The sequence below is a fragment of the Apteryx rowi genome, unplaced genomic scaffold (assembly GCF_003343035.1).
Source record: "Apteryx rowi isolate R43461 unplaced genomic scaffold, aptRow1 scaffold_881, whole genome shotgun sequence".
NCBI classification, from domain to species: Eukaryota; Metazoa; Chordata; class Aves; order Apterygiformes; family Apterygidae; genus Apteryx; species Apteryx rowi.
Genome location: NW_020451184.1, coordinates 136,555 through 152,974, shown reverse-complemented (window position 1 = coordinate 152,974; position 16,420 = coordinate 136,555). Strand labels below are relative to the sequence as shown.

General features: G+C 41.4%; 1 protein-coding gene across 1 annotated transcript in view; it reads right to left on the bottom strand.

Annotated features, from left to right (window-relative positions):
* The window catches only part of RAPGEF5 (Rap guanine nucleotide exchange factor 5), a 137,629-nt gene that overhangs the window by 96,823 nt on the left and 24,386 nt on the right, over nt 1-16,420 (bottom strand). Inside the window, exon 8 of the mRNA XM_026090916.1 lies at nt 2,262-2,338. Within this exon, the coding sequence (XP_025946701.1) occupies nt 2,262-2,338 (77 nt within the window). The remainder of the gene's footprint in view (nt 1-2,261; nt 2,339-16,420) is intronic.

The window sequence follows — 16,420 nt, the reverse complement described above, 5'->3', positions numbered from 1 at the left end:
ATAGTAAGACTTTACTGCTATTCACAGAACAAAATTACTATAATTAAAGGTGTTTATGCAATATTCAAAACAGCATAAAAAGGTTTAATGGGAAGACAAGTAAATTAATCAGTTTGTAAAAGCAAAAATGCTGACAACACATTTTCTGTTTCAGAACGTCCACTGCAAATATTCCCTCTGGAAAGGCCATAACACTGATAAATAAACATGCTAGAAGTAACACGGAAGTGAAATAAGACATGCCTAGGCAGACAGAACAGCATCTTATTTACAGCATGCTCGCTTTTAAACACCCCTGAACTGAATTTTTTCTACACTTCCACCTGTTTTGCCATGTAACACCAATATAAGTCAATACTATGTCCAGCAAAGTGGCATTCAGAGCAGGCTCCAAACCCTCACCATCTGCTAACAGGAGAGATCTTTTTTTACTGCACCTCTGCCTCCTTCTGTTTCTGTTGAAAACAATATAATTATTACAGGTTTCACCTTTGACCAACCACAAGACTAAAAACCATATATCGCTGTCTAGAAAGATCATTTGCTTTGCTCCAGTCGCACGCATGGTCTCACTAAAGCAAAAAAAAAAATCATTCACACAGTTAAAGCAAACTGTGTTCGGTGTTTGTAGGATGTCATTTTTATAGGACTGACAAACACACTAGAGCAACAGCTGCTTCAGTAACACTACTGCCCTCCTCCCAGTTGCGCACTTAAACACTTTTGTTAACTGGCCACTTAATAATTGTTCAATTTTAAATATGTTTCAAATTCTTTCAAATTTTAGAAGCTGGTTTGCAGCCAAATAAAAGCTGAGTGAATCAATATCCTGATAATACTTTCTCACTTTTTCTATAATCTGCCCATGTAATCGTATTAGCTGACTGCTTATTAGCTTGAAGCACACATATTGTAGCCTTTATTTTTACATTTTTAATACAACTGTGAACAAACATTTTCAAAAATAATAATAACAATAACAAATACAACAATCAAGTAGAAGCAAGCAGATATGGAACACAAAGAGGAAAATAGAAGGCCAAAAATTTTTTGCAGTGATGTCAGGATTTCCCCTTGGGTCTTTTCCATGGTTCTGTAACATACACTTGAGCTTAAGAGGATTGATTCTTTTCCCCACACTGATGTGAATCAGGAATTAAAACTGGGTAACAAAACTTTCACATATTAGGACTCCTTCTACACTTCTTTTTTTTTTAAACTGATTTGTAACTGCTTGCAATAAAAAAAAAAAAAAAAAAAGGAGAGCAGGTCATTTCCAAACATCTTGCTCAAGCATTACTGTGAAGGGAATGCTAGAAATACCCATTTACATCCACATGGGCCCCAGTTCTTCTGCCTGCACTCTTGGGGTGTCTGCCATGATCCAGGTCTGCTACCAAAGCTGCCTACAGCCCTCCTGGGGTCCCATGGTCAAACCAGTCTACCTGTAGAAATACACAGGTGCTGCAAGCTTGGCTGCATGGATCTGTTTGCACCCATTAGAATAGGCACATTCATAGACACCAATGCAAATCCTGTTTTTCTCACATACTGCTTTTTAGCTGTCAAGATGCTGGAAAAGGAATCAGAGATAGGAACTATGAGTTGTATGCATAGGGAGAAGAAAAAATGAAGTCAAGACTGGGAGAAACCAATTTTTCAAAATGAGCAATACAGTTATATTTGAAGAGTTTGGGTGCATAAATGAGTCGAAGACTAATCCAAAAAGATTCACAGAATCAAAACGGATAAGGGAATCCACAGTAAAATACTCAAGAAAGCAGCTACATTTCTCCTCAGCAATATCTAAAAGCATGCTTTGGTTGTAAACGAGGGTAGACAGGAAAAGAAAGAAAAAGGTTGCTTGCACTCAAGTGACTGATAAGTATCCTCATTTCATAGCATGCCTACTTACAGTGATTAAAATTAAATCAAAATGTCACATGTCCTTGCCTCCTAAAACATATCTCATTTTATTTTCACATCTGGTGTATGCTATGTATACTATCTAGAAAGAGCAGAGGTAGTTTAAGAACGCTGTCCAATTTCAACATCATGGGATTAATTCCCAGGGTGATCATCAATCTTATTATGAATAGCCGCAGAAGATGAAATCCGGCAGACTTTCTGCTTCCTACAAGCTCCCTGCTCAAGACATCAAGGAAAAACCATTTCCCAATGCTAAAGAGCCATTGAAAGCAGAACCTTCAACTTGCAGATCTGAAAAAGTCTCTGATACGCTATTAAGCTTACACATTTACCTGAGCATCAGACGTATCCTTGAGCTCTTCTAGCCCTCTTATTTCTTGACTGCTGTTTTCTTCATTTTGATGAATTGCTAAAACAAGAAAGAGAGAATGTATTGGAAGTAGGCAGGTTCAAATTACAAGAAAAAGCAAAGCCTGATGGCCCAGTTTAGATCAAACAGGATTACCATTCAGGAAATACGGTTCCAGTTTTAGCTTTTTAATTAACTCATTGAGCATTTTCAGACAAATTCCTGTATACCTCATTTTCCCAGGCAGTAAAATGTTCCTTCACAGCACTAAATAGTTATATTCCTATTACTGATTTATTCCTGATAAAATAGTGGAACTTAAGAAAATTCCAATCTTTTCCATTATAACAAGACCTGATCACTCATAAAGAAAAAAAAAGCAGAAATCCCTTTATTTTCATTATATGGTTGAAGGTCAGTTTGGACTAAGCAAAACAAGCAGATTTATCCCACACCTCAGCCTTGGAAAATTCTGTATAAGCAAAGCAATCTCAGTCTTAAAGAGCATCACCTTCCATAAAAGTCATCTCCAGAAATAAATGGTAGCAGAAGATGATCTGTTGAAGGTTATTCAGTACTGGCACAATAAGAGAGACCAGTCACTTAGCTCGGTTAACACTGCTTAACACCAATTTTGCCAGACTTTAAGGAAAAAAAAAATACTGAATCAAACATGCAAACTCTGGAAGGGTCTAAACTGGCATTATGAAATTACCTAAGAAAAAAGGCCTCTTTTGGAGGAACACATCAGACAGTTGTATTCAGAACAGCCACACACAAAGCCCAGGACTTCCCCCTCCATTTAGCATGCCTGCCTGCTGCATTTTAGGGGGGGCAGTAAGCTCTCAGGCCTCCTGAAACATGACATAGGAGAGGCAGGGCACGCCAGTCCTGATGAAACGCCTGAGAAGCAACTTTCCTTATAACCACTATACTCGAATCTCATCAGTCCTGTCTGCACGTTAAATGATTTGCAGTGCAGCGCGGTGCAGCTTGCCCACCCGTTTCCTGACCGCTGCAAGGCTCGGGGCTTGGGGGCATGGGTGAGAGGATTTAGCTTGTGTGCCTCCTCCTGTTCATCTCCTCTCTCCTTCACGCCGGCTATCTCAGTAGGTCCTCAGTCTGCATGGGAACTGTGCTTCAAGACAAGTATCACCTGTTTTGCCTTAAAATTGTGTCTGTAAGCTGGGGCAGCCCGGGATTTGATTGCTGCACAGATCAGGTGTCCACATAGCAGGAGAAGGACTGACAGGTAGCAAGACTAACTTCATCAGCTGTTCTCACCGACGCTCTCCTCCACCCTCAGCCTGACGCTTCACCTGTACAACCAGGTTACTGCGGCCAAGCTCATATGTATTGCTTGGGCCATGAGATCTGGTTTTGGGTGTCTGCACATGTGCTCTGAGTCTGTTGCAGACGTGACGTAAAGTTAGCCTGAACTTCAGGCAGCATCCAGCAAACTTGTAAGAAATGTAACTTTAGACTTTAGACTGCTTGAGCCCTAAAGTAAAGCATAGAGATTTATTTGCTTTTTACTGCAGCATTTCTGCTGATATTGCTATGCCCTATAGAGTATAATTCTTCCTGCCTCACCTTTGAAGGATACAGTTATGCTATGAAAAAAAAAAGTAGTACAGATGTAATTATAAAAGAAAAAAAAAGTCAATTTGTCAGTGCAGTTTAATCCGTTCAGGGAACTTTTAAAATCCATTATCAAAAGAGAACAGAGGTCTGATATAAACCTTCACTAGTGGGTTTGCTGGCCTCACTTTACCAGCCAGCCTCTGAAGTTCAAGGTAAATGCTGAAAACACAGGGTCAACCTACAGCTACAAGAGCAAGCATGTATAATCAGGTTTAAATCAAAGTAGCATTTAAAGCTAGAGGGAAACAAAATGCGATTGTGGCAAGAGAAAGTACACACACCCCTGCTTCAGTCTAGCTAGCAAAAGTATGGACCCAACGAAGCCCTCTGCCCAGCCACGCAGCGGCTCCGCGAAGCTCGCTCCCATTCCCGCTCCCATTCCCACTCCCGCAGGTGCTGTCCCCCAGCCTCCTCCGCCCAGAGCTGCCTCCTCCTCGCTGAGTGCCTGACCCTGCTCTGCCCCTATTACTGGGGGGGCGCATGGCGCTGGGGATCTCAGTTTGCTGAATCCTGCTCAGAGGAACAGGAGCACCACGATACCAGAAAGCATTAATGAATGCCACCTATCAGTTGTCTGATCCACTGAAAAACCCTCGAGTCAGCGACTGTGTTAAGCAGACAGCAGAAATGCAACATTTCCCCAACTCTCCATTTCCCGATTTCTCCTATAATCAATTTGCTCTAGCCACAGATGTCCAAAATATCCCCTCAAACGTCAGCTATTCATCATGCTGCTTAAAGGCACAGCACCTGGCAAGCTGCGGAGCAAGACCACGAGACCAGGCTCAAGCGCTTCATGGGGACCCCACCAGCTTTCACTAGGAGCGCCGGCAGACGGGTGCTCCACACACAGCCGGACTGGGGAGAGGGTAGTGGCTATCGACTGGCCGCCGCCGGCTTGCCACAGCCCCGGCTCCAGGTGTCCCCTGGGAGCAAGGGAGAGGCGGAAGCTGTCCACAGCCTCCAACGGTCACAGGTAGCCTCGGGTTTTGAACAACTGTAGCAGGAGCAATTTTAAAGCTGATGAGAAAACCACCCCAGTTCAGAGGCATCCTAAACGAACGGCTTAAGAAAAAATGAAAAGCTGCTTTTATTAGCAATTTAACAGCTCAACACTAAAAAAAGCCGAAGAAGTTCATAATCCAAACCCAGCTGTCCTTGGCTTCAGTGTTGTTTAGACTGTGCAAGGAATGCAGAAAAGAACCAGTAAATATTTTCTTAAAGGAAAAAAAAGAAAATCCCAGACCTCACACTGATGTTCTCCCAGCCCCCTTGGGAGAGAGAGAGCAGAATCAGCCTCTTTTCCATGAAATTTCTATCACAAGCTTGATTTCTACGTCCTCTCTGCCTGCTCTCCAAACACAGAAGAGCCAGCCACAATCTGAACCCTTTAACAACACCCAGGGAGCAATACTCAAGGAACCGCACCATCAAATACTTATTTTTTCGTCACAACAATATAGTCCCTTGAAGACTGAGGTGACCACATGGAGGAATAATAACCCTTAATTACATTTTCATGGTTTCTGTATGAAAAGATTAGTATGTATTTTGTCTATAAAAATGAAGAAACAACAGGATTTTTTAAAATATTCCTATATAGTGCTGAAAATTATGTTTATATAGGAAACAAACTGCTGTATTTCTGTACACAGTGTGTTTCCTAACCCAGCAACAACTTGCAAACATCCCCTTGAACTCCCACACAGGAAACTAATCTATGGCTGTGGCCTAGGTGCTGCCCTAACAGGCTTTTGTGCACGCACTACTAAGTTCAGTCATAAAATATATGAATTCAAGGATAATTTCCCACTTACTGCCTGTCGGCTATTTATTTTTTAATAAAAAGGCTTGACGTTGCAAATTCAACTGTAGGAAAACTAACTGGAAGTTTAGGGTGGGATGGGAAAGTATTTCCCAGGCAAGCGTTGATTGTGGGACAGTTCCCTAAAACTGTAAAACATACATAGAAAAGCTTGTAAACTTTGGAGCTTGGCCAAACACTTCCTTCTCAGTCAGCATAAACCCTGCTCTTCTCCTTGTGATAGAAATATTCCAGGATTTCTTCAAAGCAACAGTAGCGAAAGTCAAAGCTGGTTTACCCTGACCCATACAAATCTATTCAATGCTATGTGTGGAGCCAGCCTTGAGACCAAAGATAAAAAAAAAATACAAGTAAATTCTCTTTTTTATCTGCAGCATTTCTCTTCCTTTGACCTACAAAAAAGGTCACCACGAATGAAAGAAAGTGAAGACATAAAAAGCGCATTAGCTTGCTAAAGAGCAATTCAAATGTGTCCATTTGCAAATTAGCTTAGGGAATTCAGGATGTTGATTTTTAATGGTCACTTAAGGATCATAAGGCCCATCATCTGATCTAATTTCCTTGCTCCCCTGTGGACCAGAGCTGGGATTTTGCTAGAAGATTTTTCTAAAAAACTAATCTTGGAGTAGAGAAACCTTCTAGAAGGGAGACTGAGTATTTATATGCAAAGGGATTATCACTTTTACAAGTAAAGTTTGTTTAATTTCTTTTGATCTTTGTTACAGGGAGAAGTAACCCACTTTAACCCTAATGGAATACACACAATACTCACATATATTCATGTGGCTGAAACTGAGGTTGATTCAACATTTCCGATATAACCTCTTCCCTGCCTGGTCCCACCAGTCACCAGCAGAATCAATGTTGAGTTGCAATTTAGGAAGTAAGAAATTCTAAAGTCTCATTCAACAAAGGGCTTTCTGTTTAGCGTTAAGATTTTGTTTTCAATTTGCGCAACCAAGTTTTGGGCAGGGGCAGGAGAAAATAGTTTAAGCTCATTAAACCAGCAGAAAAACAACAAAGAAACAAGTAAAGAAATAAAACATTTTCTACTAGCTTTGTCAGCAAAATCAGCTCTCACAAGGGGGGTCTGACAGGAAAAGGAAAGGAACTGTCACTTAAACCAAAACGGAGAATATTCTGTGTCAACATTACTGACTACAGTGTGCCCCTGGTTTTACTGCCACATGACAAAGTTAAAAGCACATATAAGACAGTGGTAGGGTTCATCTTTCCCTGTGGCACAGAGTGCTCTAGGGGTGCTAAAGGACTCGCTTCAGCGAGTCAGCCGGTATGTAGCAAGGGCCATGGCCACCTGCAGCACGTGGCACCTCCTTCTGCCCGTGAAGACTCCTGCCAAGTCAAGATGAGGCGGCTCCAGGGTTACTTACATGCCCCCACGATACACCGGTCTGTGTGAAGGTGAATTAATTACGCTTGACAAAAAAGGTTTAAAGAATTGCATAGTACCGTGCATGTTGTTTCATTTTTAATACTTTTTTCTATTCAAAATGGCAGCACCTTCTACCTAAGTGAAAGTGGAAAGGACTGGTGAAAAAGACACACATAAAACAACTCATGGAAGCCGCAGCACTGCAGCCTTCCCAGAGGCTCTGCCACATTGTGCAGCAGCTCCGCTTTCTTCCTTTTATATAAACGAAGTTTCTTCTTTCTACCCCTTCTGGCTGCAAAGATAACCTTCCCAGCACAAACCAGGTCCCGGGGAATCTGCAGCCAGCCAGACCAGAACAATAACACCAGCAGAGGTGTGAACTTCCTCCCTTTGGCTTAATAGGGTGTTAACTTTGAAAGCTCATTATTTAAATGTTTAAGAGAGAACTGCCATCGCAGTTAACCATTTTGCTCCTGAACAGCATGACATAGCAGGCACCCAAATAAACGCCAGGCCCCGACGGCTGCTCCGGAGGCAGCGTTCGTCTCGTCTCGCAGTATGGAGCTCCAGCAACCCCTGCGCTATGCTCCTCGTGGTGCACCGGTGCATTTTCCTGGGGAATAAGGATGTTCATTTATTATTTATTGTGGTTCTTTAACCTGCTCACGTCTTAGAACAGCAAACTACTTCTCTCGTTGCAAGATCTCAATCCTTTCACTACCACGTGGTTAAAAAAAAAATTAAAAAAACAGCTTTTTTTTTTTCTAGCTAGCAAGCAAAGGGCACCTACACATCCTCTGCAGATGGGAGGCTCCCAACACCGTGGTAGTGGCGAAGGGACTGCTGCGTAGTAGAATTTCGCTTTATTTGACAAGCCAACAGTCTCTCTGCCCCCTCAAACCGCCTGCACCAGTCGATTGTCACCAGCTCCTAGGAAGCTCCCAACTTCTGGCATTCTTCTTAGATCCCAAATTTTTCAAGAGAGGCACCTTTCTTTCCTTTCTGTTTTTCAAAAGGAAGTTTCTGGGAGGACGCTTGTAAGAAACAAATAACAACAAAAGCATTTTTTTAAATCACATGATTCTAAGCCGATTTCATGATTTTTGAAAACTTTATTATTATTTTCCACAGTGGGGCTTGTGATATCCCTTGTTATTCTTTGTGGAGGGTATACAGTGAGCTCCAGAGAGGCTGGTTACTATGGCAGCTCTGACCTGTTTGACAGTGTTATAATATTTGCTGATGCCTATTAATTTATCAGAGTGGAAAAAAATGAATAGCTCATATTGATACTGCTGGGGAAACTGAACACCAGATCCTCCAGCTTACGTAAGGCAGTAGGGCTGAGCAATGGAAAGGAAGATGAGCAAAGATTAAATGCTTTACAAACATCAGATTTGGGGACCATTTTAAGCCAGACCAGGTCCCCCCTGCATACTTCTATATTTCCCCAGTCCTATTTCCAAATAAAAGAGGGAAAAACAACAAGAGCTGAATACCTCTGAAATCCTGAAAAGCTGCATATAAGAGACAGCGAGAATCCCAGAAATAAAACCCTCCAACTGAGAATTGGTTCCTTAGTTACCATGAAATTGTAATCTTTTCCCAGGAATTACTGAAAAGAGACAGGTTTTTAAGCTCATCCTTAACATGTTTCCTTTTATTAGCAACACAAAAATTGCCTTGGAGCTTCCTCATTCTTTCCCACTATTTCTGCATATATATATATATATGCAAATTACTGTACAGATTTCCCTTCACTGAGTACCCTACATATCTCTGAAACAGTTGGCAGGCCCTTGGGGGGGTGTTGCCCAGACAGCTGTGCAATCAGCTGAGTAAATCAGCTAATTAAAGAAACAAAGAAAATGCAAAAATTATTGAAGAGGGACTCCTGCTTACAGCATTGTTCAGCACCTCTGCTTCTAGGAGCGCACAGCAAGCATGGGATAGAGCAGAGGTGCCTGTAAATTGGGGAACGAACTATTCCACAAGTGACTATGGTGGCAGCTTCTCTCCAGCACTAATATAAAATACTAATAACCAGTTCTTGATATTTATGCTTTGATGTTTAAATCAATTTAATATCGACTCCAGCATTTTATTTTCTTTTAAAATGACAGGAGTATGAAATGTAATGTCGGTTTCACGTCTGTCACATAAAAAATGGTCTTTAACTTTTGCTTGACCTTAGGTGTAGAACTAATATTGAATTTGTACAGAGGGTACTCATTATGCTTGTCTAGCTTCCACACAGAAAAATAAGTTCCCAAGGGTCTTAGTGCTGGAAGCCATTCCTCAGATCTCAAATAGGAAACAGGACTCCTGAAAATTATGCAAAAACATTTCCTCTCATTGCAGAGTTTATCAAAAGGAACAGATAACAGTATAGGTAGGAATCTTAAACCTAAACAGAGCAAAGCCAGTGTGGTAAGAAAGGAGGCTAACAGATGTAGATTTGGCCTTTCTGATCCACATATCATTAAGGCACTGCTCCTTTTCACTGCATCTGGATGACCACAAGAAGGACAAACCTCAGTTTAAATGAGACTCAGAACTGCCTGCATTATATAACCATTGTAAATTAAAGAATGAGTATTCTCATATTACGGACAAAAGGCTTTGCTGCTATTCTTCTCACATTCCTAGTACAACTGTTTTTGTTTGCAAGTTCTGTTTGTTTTATTTATCTGGACTGAACCCTTTCATTTGAGTTTGAAGGTCACATTTCATCCAAGATGGTGGAGCATTAGAAGAATGTAATTTGTAAAACTACTCTGGATAAACAAGGTAGGCAAAATATGAAATCATACCAGTTTTCATTAAGGAGAAAAAAAAGTGGCAAATCAATTGCACACAATTTAGGATTATTACATAAACGGAAAAGAGCAATATTCTTTGTAGCAATAGCAGCTTGTGCAGAAAACTATTCAATGGCTGAATACAAAAAGCTTTATCTTTTACCCATGCTTTTAGACATTCATTCTCACATGCAAGATATTTAAAAATAAAAAACTGAGCAGCAATGAATGCATCTCTAACAGTGTTGCCTGACAGCTACATGTTGGAAGGGTGGAGAAGAGACCATTCCATGATGAGCAGGCGTGGAGAGCTGGGAAGTGTTCAAACAAAGAGGTACAGGCCAATCACTAAAGGAAGGTGCCTGAGCGGGCTGGCGTGAAGCAAAACGCTGCTCTCTGTTCCACGGAAACATCCTATGGGCATGGCCAGGAAAGGAGCAGGAAGCAAAGAGAACTCTGAATAAATATATTCTGTGAACTCTCTGTAAATGCCTCCCCCCGTTCACTGAAAACAAAACATTCTCCTGGGAATTGATTTTTGCACAGCTCCTGTCTTTTTGACCTCACAAAGCAATCCATTTTTGTGTAGGCGCAAGGCACGTCATCCATACAGTTATTTTGCATCTCAGAAACGAGCAATGCAAGTACCTTATAAATTGTGCAAAAAGATCTATGCCAGAAGTTCTAGAATAACTGCAAAAAACAGACAATGAACTGCCAAAATCTCTCTCATCATAACTCCAACAGAGAGCTCTCCGGAGCACCTATTTTTCTTTCCAATGCTCAGAATTCATCCTGATTTATGTAAACCTCTGAATATACAAAGGCTAGCGAGCACAAACACAGAGCCTGTACACTGACGTTGTCCAGGGCACTTCTCACCAACAGCGTTGCCCAGGGTGGGCACAAAACAGGCGGTCAGAGATGAAGCCACAGCACAGAGCGTCACTTCTTCCTGCTCCTCACTGCACAAGCACAGAGCTCCATCCCCTGATGCTGGAGGGAGTCTGCTCCCACCTTTTCCGAAGCACTGCAGGTTCACAGACAAGCCTGATCCCAGGATCAGGGCGAGAATCCCCAGGGATGCAACAAGGCACTGGTAGCTAGGGGTGGGTGTTCAATAAGAAACAAAATGTTTGAAAAGGGTAAGTTAGAGAAGCCAGCATGACTACGTCTCTTACTTCAAGGCATGAAATCCTTAAAGCACAATGCAGCTTTTAAATTATTACTGACTATGCTTTTAGGTACAACTTTTATTTTGAACCACAGTTTGGCAAAGCTTTTGAGAAAGGAAAAAATAGAACAGATCTGGAGGGCTACTGTGATTCAATGTTACTGCAACCTACCTCACGCGTGACACCCCTATGCCTTTGATTTGGGTGGCTATTTGTCTAGGATGAATACTAGTATTAACGCTCATAAAAGAACTCTGTCTTATTCCACACATTTTGGTAACTTTGACCCTTGCTTTCAAGCACTTGATGCTTGGAGGAATTGGATGTTGTAGTGAAATAAGATCTTACCTACGTTAAGTAAATCAACTCACTGAAAAGAGATGTAAGAGGACACACAAAAGCAGGAAGATCTTACAGATATTGACATTGTATGTTAACCTTTACTCAACTTTCAAACTTTCTCAGGGTTTCCACAGGCGAAAATGTACACCTCTATGGCACACTACTGCCACTTTACTCTGTAAGGTGGAATGCGTTCTTTCAGTCCCTAAAGGTTTTCAGTTGCATAAAATAATAAGCAATAAAATAAACAAGAATCACCTGTGCACAGTTCACACCAGAGGTAGTGCATATCTACTTGCTTACAAGAGCTGTAAATTCAAAGGGTGCTTAATGTGTTCCAGATTGAAACACAATACCGAATTTCTCCACTATTTAATAGTCTTTAATCATGTATTTTGACTGATTTCTTATAAACCCATTTTTGACATATGTGTACAAATCTAATTCAAATTCATGCTGATTTCTGCACACTACATAACAACTCTGTTCTACAAGTAAATAAAACTGTTAAACATAGCATAGGACCTTTATATAGCACCAATTCACAAAGTTTTTGCTAGTTGTTATGGAGGGAGGTTACAGGTGAGTCCTACAAGGATCTGTGCTACTTGGGAAAAAGAGGGGTGGAGGGATGGAGGGAGAAGGGGAAGTAAGACCCTTTGGTTTTATCAGCTCAGCTAACTCATCAGACTGCATCCTTGCTAGTCAGCCCAGTGATACAAACCCACCCCCCCCTCCTTTGAGCCAGCTGCAGCATGTCTCAGCCCCAGAGACAGTTCAGCACACCAAACTCGCACAGTTATAAACTTTTCACACCAGAGCCAGTGCAAGGAGAGCAGTTAGGGGTGCATTCCCAGGGTCAGCAGCACCTCCTGTGGACACAGCAAGCTTTTAAATCTGCTCTGCTCTAAAGCTACACACAAACACAAAAGATTTTGGTGATGCAAAGGCCACCCAGGATAGTCAGATATAAAGACATCTGTGAAGAACTGCTGGAAGGATCTAATGATACTGAGTAGCTGGAAGGAAAAATTATATAAAGTCCAATACTGATAAGTGCAAAATAATGCACTTAAGATAAATCAGACCTAACTATATGTAGGCAACAACCCGCTCCAAATTACAGTTCAGAACAGTTTAGAATAACTATAGATAGTCTTCCAAAACATTAGCTCAACACTCAGCACAGATCAAAAAGATAAATAGTTTAAAAAAAGGGAGGAGGGTTAGTAATTACTTGAAATGTTATAAAACAGAAAACACAGAAAATCTGCATAAGCTGGAGTGCTTCCACATTTTGAATACTGCATGGTCTCCTGGCTGCACCATCTCAAAAATAACACAGTAGAACTAGGAGATGTGACAAGGATCATGAGATTTAATGGAAAGGACTCTGTATGAGGAATGACTTGCACTTTAGCCTGGAAAAGAGACAACTCCCAGGGGTGTGATAGAGGTCTACAAAATCATGAATCTGGATATTGATTATTCACCATTTTCCACAACCCAAGAGTTATATCACCAAGCAGGGAAAGCAGCAGGGAATGTGTTTAAAACAGGCAAGAAAAAATATGTCTTCACATATCACACACATGAATTTTGGGACTCACAGCCACATGATATGATGAAGGCCAGGAATATAAGTGGGTTCAAAAAGCAATTAGACAAATTAATGGAAGAAAGGCCCACCAAGGGCTACCCACCACAACAGCGTGGGTACAGCAAAATCTATCTACCCCAGACTGGTAATAAGCTGAGTGTGTCCATCAGAAGAAGGATTGTGTGTACTTGCTGTTTCTCTCCTCGAAGCATCCAAAACTCACCACCCACAGCAGGGTGGGATCTGGGTGGACTTTTACCCTGACCCAGCCTGGCTACTCTCATGTTTTTTACCGGGCTGACATTGCCTGGAGTGTATTAAAGTACAGCCACGCAATCAGCTCTGACAGCAGTGCTCTAGAGGTGGCACTGCAGCTTGGAAAAGGAATAACTGTTCACAGCTTACTTCTCATTCATGTCGGCAAAGCTCAAGCCCCAGTGACTGTTTCATATCACATCTTCTGCCCCCTGATAAAAATACTCGCTGCCTGTTAAGTCCTGCCTGACAGAAACAATACTAAAGGAAAGGGGAGGGAGGAAGGGTGGATATGCACAGATAGGAGCCAGGATAGGGGAGAGGTGACCCAAAAGACCTGTAGTGTAAAGTTAGTGCATTGCAAAAGTCATATTACTATGAATAAAGTGTAAATGACCTGCTTTTTTAAAAAATCAATACAACTTGTCAATTTAAGAAAAGTATAACAAAAAAGTACCTAAATATATTATGGAAACCTGAACCACATTCTTAAGAGAGAGCATAAACATACCCAAGAGCCAGGGCTTTTGTGGCAGCCCAGCCCTTCCCTGGGGAAGGGAGCAGCACCCCCACCCCTGCCGTGGCTCCTGCAACACCTGGGAGACACCGCAGTCCCCCCCTTGGTACCTTGCCGCTACTGTGTCCTCGCTCTCCTTTGGCGAGGCCATCAGTAACATCTGAATTGGCCATGGCACTCAGAAACACAAGGACCAGGGTCACGCTCTTGCAAACGCTCCTTTATGTGTATAAAGTCATATACATTCCTTTAGATATAAAGTTCAAGGGATTTGCTGGATAACGCCATGGGGCACTACCAGGTTCACAGACAGAAAAGCAGCACTCCTCGCTCACGGGCAGGATTCACAGTAGCTAAGAGCGGCAACCTGACAGACCCTGATCGGTCCAGGTGAACCTGTGGAGCTGTGCCTCCAGCCTCGGGTCGTCTGCTGGATTTTATCCTCGTTTTAGCTACCACCTGTAACTCAGGGGAAACATGACATGAGCCCTGACAGGCAATTGCAATACATGCCAGCGCTTGTAAACCTTCAGAAGAGGATGCATCTCTGTAACGGGTACAAAGCAACTCGCGTATTTGTGGCAGCAATCAGAAACCAGCAAGGTATAAATAAACAGAACAATTCTAAAGCCAGGAGTCTACAACTAAAACCAAAGTTATATTCTGCTCCATTTACTTGCCTCCCCAAGAGCTTTCACCAATCCAAGGAAGACACAATTTTATTTATTTCTAAGATTAAACAAGAACAATTTTAATGCATTTTTATATGCCACAGAGAAGTGCACAAGCTCATTTTCCTCTCTTAGTCCAGTGTTATCATGAGGGCTTTATTTTAATGAAATATAATTGTGCTTTCCAGTCAACAGTGTTACTGAGGTCTATCAAAGCTTCAGGATTCCAGGCATTAATTTTACTGTTTTTTACATTTTTAGTTTTATTTTATTTTCAGAGAAACTAACAATGTTGAGTTCCCTCTGCAGAAGGGCTCTCAGGTACCTATCTACCTGTTTTTACCTTGCTGATCAGAGTGGTATGTGTGCAGCATACACTTGAAACATGAAAATGGAGGTTTTCTCCACAGTGTAGAAAGAATTTACTCATTTTTCAGGTATTGCATTTTTCCTTCAGCCATCTGTCAGTTTAATATTCCTCTCATATTCTTCTTTGCACACGCAGTAAAAATGAAAGAACACCTCTTGAAGAAAAGCATTCTCCTCCACACCCTATAGAATTTTTATTTTCTGACATTCTCCATCAAGTCAGGTCCTGTACTAGCAAGAATTTGATACTCTGCCCTACCCACATTAGGGTCATGTCTCTATACTGTGGTTTTCAAAGCATTTTGTCATTAGATACAGGCAATGTATAAATCTCTGAACTGAAACAGCCATTCTGGTCCAAGAAATGAAATAGCTGTAATTACTACTTTTCATATACTGAACCTCTTTGACTACTAAGTACCCAAGCTTCATTTAAAAAGATAAACTAATTCACCCAGGTAACCAAAGGCAATGTTTCCCCTCTCCAAGCATAGCAGACCTTAATACTTTGACCTTATTCACCTCTTGCAACGGAAGCTGTAGTGTTTGTGAGCTTGTATAGCAATTTTCATGCAGTGTAACCCAGTGATTACTATTACTGTCCTAGACAAATAACGTTAAAGTTTTAATCAGCCAGTTTTTCTAGTACAATTAAATCACTGCAATGTGTCTCTTAAAGGCGGAGGTAGATCCAGAAATTAAAGTAATTCAGAAACAAATTTCAGAGTCCTTAAATCACGCAAAAAATACTCATTTTCGCTCTTACTGGCAGTGCTAACCAGATATCTAGAGAAAATATGCTGAAATACTGTAATTTAAAAAAACCAACGAACAACTAAAACATTACAGGAACTTCTGCACAACAGCTTTGTTTTTGAAGGCTTCTGATCTCTAGGAAAGCTTTCAGTTAATGAAGAGATTACCCCTTACATTCAAACCCTGCTCAGGTTAGGAACCTTGCCTGCAGCCCGCACTCACCACTCTCATTAACTCCGGGGCATATGTGCCAGGCGCCCACGCCGTTCACACCAGCCTGGAAGCACATCACAGCAGCTGGCCCAAAAGCCGTGTTCCGCTGCTTTTATGCCAAAATAAACCAACAAAGGTCAGACAAAGCATTTATTTCCTGGAATTTTACACAGCCTTGGACAAGGCTGGAAGAACAGTATCTCAGAAAGATACCGTGGCTTTCAGCTCCAGAAGTATTTTCTCTGACATATGCTTCATTTCACCAGGCATGGCGTACCATAGCTTCATTGCTAACTGTAACTGTTATGCTGTGAACTTAACCATCAGCAATAAAATAAATAAGCATAATCAACCACCCTAATTCACTCTGCTCCTGCTGTAGTAAAGACATTTAGTTAACTTAGACCTTACAGTTATGCCTGATCACGTAGCCATTTTTCATACAGTAGTCCAACACGAGGCATAAAGAAATCCAAATTTCAAAAACAAGTGTACACTAGTTAAACTGACTAAGGAAATATCTTTTGTTCAAATCTAAGCTGTTATTTTAAGTGTTTACATTAATGTATTAGGAAGGGCTG